Source organism: Lycium barbarum, chromosome 12 (genome assembly GCF_019175385.1).
Source record: "Lycium barbarum isolate Lr01 chromosome 12, ASM1917538v2, whole genome shotgun sequence".
In the NCBI taxonomy this organism is placed as follows: Eukaryota; Viridiplantae; Streptophyta; class Magnoliopsida; order Solanales; family Solanaceae; genus Lycium; species Lycium barbarum.
Window position 1 is genome coordinate 93,878,640 of NC_083348.1, and position 7,971 is coordinate 93,886,610.

At 40.2% G+C, this 7,971-nt stretch overlaps 1 protein-coding gene across 1 annotated transcript; it reads left to right on the plus strand.

Moving 5' to 3' along the window:
- The first annotated feature begins 873 nt into the window (after positions 1-873).
- Positions 874-2,073, plus strand: LOC132621065 (probable carboxylesterase 17). Its single transcript, XM_060335195.1, has one exon. It carries the CDS (start codon positions 942-944, stop codon positions 1,947-1,949), a length of 1,008 nt encoding a protein of 335 aa, XP_060191178.1. The 5' UTR covers positions 874-941; the 3' UTR covers positions 1,950-2,073.
- Positions 2,074-7,971: the final 5,898 nt, after the last annotated feature.

The following is a 7,971-nucleotide window of genomic DNA, read 5'->3' on the forward strand; positions in this document are numbered from 1 at the left end:
AATAAAAAAAATCATTACGAATGATAATCTTCAACAGTTGGTACAAATTCTAGGAATAATTTAAACCCTTTAGAATCTATATACACCTCATTTACAAAGCCGAAGAATTACTATTACACATGCCGACATTCGCATAACTACTTATGCGGGAGATTTATGAATATTAAGCTGTTCTTAATTTGGGCGCACAGTGATTCCCCTATGGTAGGAGTATTTATTCCGTATCTCCGACCATACTCGTTCACGATCTGATCAATATGATAGAGAAACTATTAAATTATATATATTGATATAGTAGATAATTTATACTCTTATTATTGCAATTTAACTTATTATAATAAGTCATTTACTTACTTTTGTGGGTTTATAAATATAGTCACTAGTTATAGCACTAAATCAAATGGTGTATAAACATTATGCGCTGTCAATGCACGTCACAACAAATTCTAGAAAAAATAGCGTTTTTTTCCTTGGTGTTCGGTATCCGGGCTGACTAATCCGGATTTCCATTAGGAAATTTACTTTGGGAGTAAAGTTGTCCATATCAAAGGTATTTAATTTTTAAGACTCAAATTCAAAATCTCTAGAATGAAAAAATACAATCCATTTTAATAATCAATATAATGAGTATCAAGTAATTTCGATATGCATTCCAGGCAAGTTTGAACAATTGACTTTTAAAATCAAATATAATGAAAACATATTAACTACATTGACCCAAAAGTAAAATAAAATTCCGTGTTGTGCCAAAGGATCCCTCACTTGTCTTACTTCACTTTTTACGAAGTGGGATATAGTATATGCCACAAACTGTACAAGCCTCGGAACCTCTCTATAAAAGGACTCCAAAGTCCTAACATATGAATCACCAAACCCAAAACAAGAAACCAATTAAATTACTCACTACAGAGATAGGAGTATCACCCTCTAGAAGAAGAAAAATGGTGACTGCCGTTTCAAACGATCCAAGGCAAAATCACAACGTAAGAAAAGACCATCATCATGGAATAGTTGTAGTCGAAGAAGTTGAAGGTCTTATAAAAGTTTACAACAATGGCCACATTGAAAGACCACCTATTGTCCCAAATGTTCCATCTAATTCCCTGCCTAATCACAACGTCATAGCCAAAGATGTCATTTTACACAATCCAACTAATTTATGGTCCCGAATTTACCTTCCCAACGCTGCAAATAAACTGCCTTTGCTTGTTTACTTTCACGGAGGCGGTTTCTCCGTAGGCTCTGCTGCATGGAAATGTTACCATGATTTCTTAGCAAATCTTGCTTCGAAAATTGGCTGTGTAATTATGTCAGTTAATTATCGTTCAGCACCCGAAAATCGTCTTCCTGCTGCTTACGACGATGGATTCCACGCCATAACGTGGCTAAAAAATCAAGCGCTAGCCAATTACAAAGAACAAAATTGGTGGTCCAGCAAATGCAATTTTTCCAACATGTTCCTAAGTGGTGACAGTGCTGGTGCTAATATTGCTTATCACGTAGCCATTAGGCTAAATTCGTATAATCTCAAGCCTTTGTGTCTCAAAGGACTTATTTTAATCCAACCATTTTTCGGAGGCGAATCACGGACTCACTCTGAGAAATATTCAGTTCAGCCTTCATACTCTGCTTTGAATTTATCTACTTCGGATACTTTCTGGAGACTGGCGTTGCCAGTGGGTTCGAATCGTGACCATCCATGGTGTAGGCCAAGACTGAGTAATAATATGAAACTGCCGTCTGTGTTGATCTGTATATCGGAGATGGACATACTCAAAGATAGGAATTTGGAAATGTGTAGTGTACTGGCAGATGCTGGAATTAAAGTGGAAAAGCAGGTTTATAAAGGTGTAGGCCATGCATTTCAGATTCTGCATAATTCTCCACTCTCTCAGCCAAGAACTCAAGATATGATGTCTCATCTCAAGGCTTTTGTCAACAATCATTAACTTAAGAGTATTTAGTAGTAATTGTTGGATATGTAGAATGATTTAATTATATCTATCTCTATTTAGTGTGCAAATTAATGTTGTGATGCTATGGCTTAGATATATAGCTAACTAGGGCAGGAGTGCAGGTGTTGTAGCATATCTTGTAGTTGGTCAAGCCTTCAACTATTTCTGGTGATTGTTGTTACTGTGAATTAATATAAAATTTCAGTCTGTCCAAGTTTAATTTCTATAACGTGATTAACTCATGAAGACAAAGGATCTCATAAAGATCTTTCATGAACTAAGAAAGTCAAAGGTTCAGTTACATATATGGTTATTGAAGCTGATGTTGATCATAAAGGAGCGTGAACACATAATTTCTATTTGCGAAAATTATTACAGTTGAAAAATAAATATTCTCAGGTGTTGATATATACCTCGCTCTTTTTAACGAGCTAGATTCAAGCTACTGCAACAAAATTTTCACTGATTCAGTGGTACAATTTTTGACTTAACAGTCTAACCATGTGATATGACTTGAACAAAGACTAGTTATTGAGTTCAAAGCTTTACCGATAATTAAGAACACCTTTCTTCAATAAAATAAATCTCTCTTTTGTAATGAATAAATTGGAGACTTAGACTTTTTTTTCTTTCTCAAATTATCTATTCTCACACTATCGACCTCACTTTTACATGCACACAGTTTGATCCACCAATACAAAAATGAAAAGCTCCTATTTATATTGCGTAGGAGTTTTTCCATGGAATGAATAAGATGGTAGTAGATAAATAAATTAGTAAGAAAATGTGATAGCGGGTTTAGTGGACAATTTAATTAGTAGGCAAATAGTAGGGTAGATCATAGTTGAGCAGACAAAAAGAAGTAATGACCGCTTTCTTGATCATGGGATACAAGTTTAATAGGGTTATGATTACTTTCTCCACTTAATAGCCTCGTAAAAAAATGTGATTTATTACTATTTTAATAATAAAACGTAATATTATTCAATAATCTCCCATTAATTTTAATATTGAAATATAAAATTGGAGAGTTTATCAATTGAAGGAAGGTTATTATTACACACAACAGGTGTGCTCTTTGAAGTTCTCATTCATGTTTGATTGTTGTTCCGTCTATTTTTATGTTCTATATTCTCAGATTTCTTGCTTGATTTTAGTTAGTTGTACCAAAAAATTCTGCACTAAACCTTCATTTAATAAAACACCATTCTTTATTCCATCATCAACAATAGTCTCAAACTTGAATTATGACGGAGAAAAAGTAATTATCGAAAAATGATTACATACCCCTCTTAGTGACTGATCTGGACAAACTAAGCTAAGATTTGAGCGATTGTAAAAAAGGGTACACCTTCATGACAATGGCGATGCAGTAAAACATATCAACCACCCTATTTTTGAGGGATACATACAAAAGAAGAAAATAAAAATAAATAATAGCGATAATTTTAACAGCAGTCATACACTGAAAGTATACATTATATTGGCTATTTTTTCACGAAGATTACTAACATGAGTATCTAAGGGATCGTCTGGTACGAGGGATAAGGAATAAATAAATTACGGGATTAAATTTAAGATGAGTTTATTTCGCATTTGATTGGGATAAAATTGAAAGAGATTAATTCCGTGATTATTCTCATTGATTGAGTTGGTAAATATACCATAATTACAATGTCCTATTAGGATACAAACTATACTAACCTAAAATAGAAGATTTACAAAATATTCTTTTACTATATATTTACACTATTTATCACATCCCCGCAGTCGAAACGAGAGGTTTACGAACGCTGAGACTGTCCCAAAAATCTTCAAATAAGACCTGTGGCAGTCCTTTAGTGAAAATATCGGCGAGCTGATATCGGGACGGAACATGAAGGACACGGACGTGGCCGCGCGCCACCTTTTCACGAACAAAATGTATATCCATCTCAATGTGTTTGGTGCGCTGATGTTGGACTGGATTTCCTGATAGGTAAATGGCACTGACATTATCACAATAAACTAAAGTAGCCTTAGGGATCGGACAATGTAGTTCCAAGAGGAGGTTACGTATCCAGCATGATTCAGAGACAACATTAGCAACCCCCCTATATTCTGCTTCCGCACTAGAGCAGGAAAGAATAGGTTGGCGCTTAGATGACCAGGATATCAAATTATCTCCCAAAAACACGCAATAACCCGACGTCGAGCGTCTGGTGTCTGGACATCCCTCCCAATCAGCATCAGTGTATGAAACCAAATCAGTAACTGAAGATGAGTAGAGATGCAAACCATGATCAAGAGTACCCTGAATATACCGAATAATCCGCTTAAGAGCAAGCATATGCGTATCTCGTGGAGCATGCATATGAAGACAAATCTGCTGTACGGCATAAGAAATATCTGGTCTGGTGAAGGTAAGATACTGAAGAGCACCTGCAAGGCTCCGGAAATGAGTGGAATCGTCACACAGATCGCCAGAAGAGGCACCGACCTTCGGTTTAGTGTCAACCGGAGTGGAAGAAGGCTTACACGAGGACATTCCTGCACGTTCAATAATGTCCGTAGCATAACTTCGTTGTGATAGAAACATACCACCCTTGTGATGGGTCACCGCAATGCCAAGAAAATAGTTCAAAGGACCTAAGTCCTTCATAGCAAATTCTGAGCCAAGAAGGCCCATAATAGAACAGCGGAGAGCATCTGAAGAAGCAGTAAGAATAATATCATCCACATATAGTAAAATGTAAGCCAAGTGGTGCCCTTTGCGATAGATGAACAAGGAGTGGTCAGACCTGCTATCAGCAAAACCAATGGAAGAAACAAAGTCAGCAAATCTTTTATACTAAGCTCTCGGTGCCTGTTTAAGCCCATATAAGGACTTGCGCAACAAACACACATAATCAGGACGAGATGGGTCTCTAAAACCCATAGGCTGATGCATATAAACCGTCTCTTTGAGCTCGCCATGAAGAAATGCATTTTTGACATCCAACTGATGAATGGGCCAATGTTTAGATAGAGCTAGACTTAAGACAGTGCGGATCGTTGCTGGCTTCACGACCGGACTGAAAGTCTCACCACAATCAATGCCAACCTGCTGTGTTTTTCCATCACCTACAAGACGGGCGTTATGCCTCTCAAAATCACCATTAGACTTTTCTTTATGAGTAAAAATCCACATAGACCGAATGACATTCACATTAGGTGGACGGGGGTACCAAATCCCACGTCTTATTTTTAATAAGAGCATCATATTCATCATTCATGGCCAATTTCCAATTCGGGTCACGTAGCGCATCCAACGGTTTACGAGGTATGGGGGACTTGGTAACCGCCGCATGTAGATTAAATGGGTGCTTGGGTTTGAAAATCCCGCGCTGACTACGAGTGACCATGCGTATGTGGGTATTGGGCTGGACAGGTGGAGAAATGGTCGAGTTTTGCGGGGTGGTGGGAAGCTGGTGGGGGAGAGGGGCAGACTGGTCCTGCGTAGAGGACGATGGAGGCTGCTGCCCAGGTGGGGAGGGGTCGGCGTGGTCCTGAGTCACGGGCAGCGACGGAGGGGGACAGGGCAGCGGTGGAGGGCTGGCGGCTATATGATGGATCAAGTAAGGAGAGAGGCCATCATCAAGGAAGTCATAAGAGGTGGGAGTCGGAGTATGGATTTTGGAAAACGGAAATTGAGTCTCATCAAATAAAACGTGACGACAAATAATGATTTTATTTGAGGATAAATCAAAACATTTGTAGCCACGATGGTTTGGTGGATATCCCAAAAAGACACATGGAGTTGACCGAGGGTGCAACTTGTGAATAGTAGTAGACGGAAAAAGGGGATAACATAAACATCCAAAGACTCGGAGATGAGAATAAGATGGTTTCCGTTGGTAAAGGACCTCTAAAGGTGATTTGTGACCCAATAGCTTACTTGGTTAAATATTAATGAGATACGTCGCCATTTGCAATGCATGATGCCAAAAAGACGGAGGAATGGAGGCATGAGCAAGAAGAGTCCGGATGACATTATTTAGTGAACGAATTTTTCTTTCTTCTTTCCCATTTTGAGAGGATGTATGAGGACACGAAAGACGGAAAGACATCCTATTGGATGCACACAATTTTCCGAATTGACTATTAGTATATTCCCTCCCATTATCACATTGGACATTCTTGATAGGACGTTCAAATTGAGTAAGAATATGGGTCTTAAAATCCATGAATTTTGAGTGAACATCAGATTTTCTAGCCAAAGGGAAAGTCCACAAATAGTTGGTAAAATCATCCAAAAACAGAACATAATAACGATGGCCCATAGAACTCAAAATTGGAGAAGTCCACAAATCACTATGAATAATGTCAAATGGAAACAAAGTTTCGGAAATAGAACTAGCAAATGGCAACTTAACATGTTTACCAAGAACGCAAGAATGACAAATACTAGATGAACTAGAACTATTACATTCAATGCTTTTATTACGCCTAAGAAAATCCAAAATAGAAGCTCCCGGGTGGCCCAAACGATCATGCCAACGGGTAAAAGACAAGGCAGCAAAAGTCGACGGTGAATTGGTGGAAAATTTGAAGGTGGACAATGGATAGAGAGCACCCCTACTATTACATCTCATGAGAGTCATCCCCGTCCGGAAATCCTTCACAGAAAACCCATAAGGATCAAATTCAACACTCACATAGTTATCAGTAGTAAATTTACGAACCGATATCAAATTCTTTATGAGTTTTGGCGCATGAAGGACATTGTTTAACAATAAAGGAGGGTTCGGGGGAGGCAATTTAGCATGACCACAACCTCGAATTGGAATTGAATTACCATTACCAACAACAATGCCAGTATTACGATTGCTCAAATTAAAATAAGACGAGAGAGTACCTTTTGTGGATGTCATATGGGACGTGGCGCCGGTATCCATATACCAATTCGAATCGGGTTGGTTCAACGTCATCGTGTGCATGGCCGATTCAATATCCGTCGGAGTCCATTGCATCGGGGGGCCCGCGGCTGCATATGCCTGCTGCTGTGGTCGCGAGCCCAAAATGCCAGGCTGGGCCAGCGACCTCGGGCCAAACGAAGAAGATGGCGGCTGCCACTGCTGCTGTGGCCGAGCCCACTGCGTGGTAGGATACGGGCAAGGGGGAGCCCACTGAGGCATCCAACCCCATTTTCACGGTGAGGAGGGATGTTGCCACTGCTGCTGGTCACCTGAGGGCGTCCTCCACGGCGTCGGCTGCCACTGCCGCCGCCCGAACCACGGCCACCCCCGTTATTATTCCCGCCGCTAGAGCCGCGGTTTTTGTTGTTATTTTTGACCCGATGATGGTGAGAACGACCAGAATTTTTCCAGATGAGAAGAGTCATCAAAATCACGTTTGGAATTAACCACCATAGCCGCGGGCGAGTCATCGTGCATTTCAGCCAACGCCTTTTCCTCAAGGCACAAACTTGATCGAGCTTCGGAGAATGGTGGAAGAGGCTTACTTTGGCGGATGTAGGTACCCAAATTCTTGTATGCCTCTGGGAGTCCATCCACCAGTTGGAGAACGAGACGGTTGTCGGTCACCGGAGCCCCCACACTCTTAAGTTGATCGGCCAAGGTCTTGAGACGTTGGCAATACGCCGAAGCGTTTGGAAAATCCCGCATCTTGACATGAGAGAAATCATGTTCCAAAGCAACGGCACGGGAGTTTTTGTTGTCTTGAAAAAGATTACGGAGGCGATCCCAGGCCTCCTTTGCCGATAGGTCTTCTTCGATGATTGTATGCAATAAGTCCGTGGAGATGGTTGCATATACCCATTGAAGTACCGTGGCATCCAAAGTGGACCACAACTCCTTTTCGTCGTCGGTGGTAGGAGCCTTCTCCTTTCCGGTTGGCAGAATGTGGGAAAGGACACGGTAAGACCGGGCATGAAGTTTGAATAATTCGGTCCAAGCCGAATAATGATCCGTTTCCATCTCAAGAATGATTGGGATGTGATTCTTGATGTTGGAGACAACCAAAGCAGGATGAAACT

Coding starts and splice junctions, on each gene's coding strand:
- LOC132621065 (XM_060335195.1), top strand. CDS start 942: ATGGTGACTGCCGTTTCAAACGATCCAAGGCAAAATCACAACGTAAGA.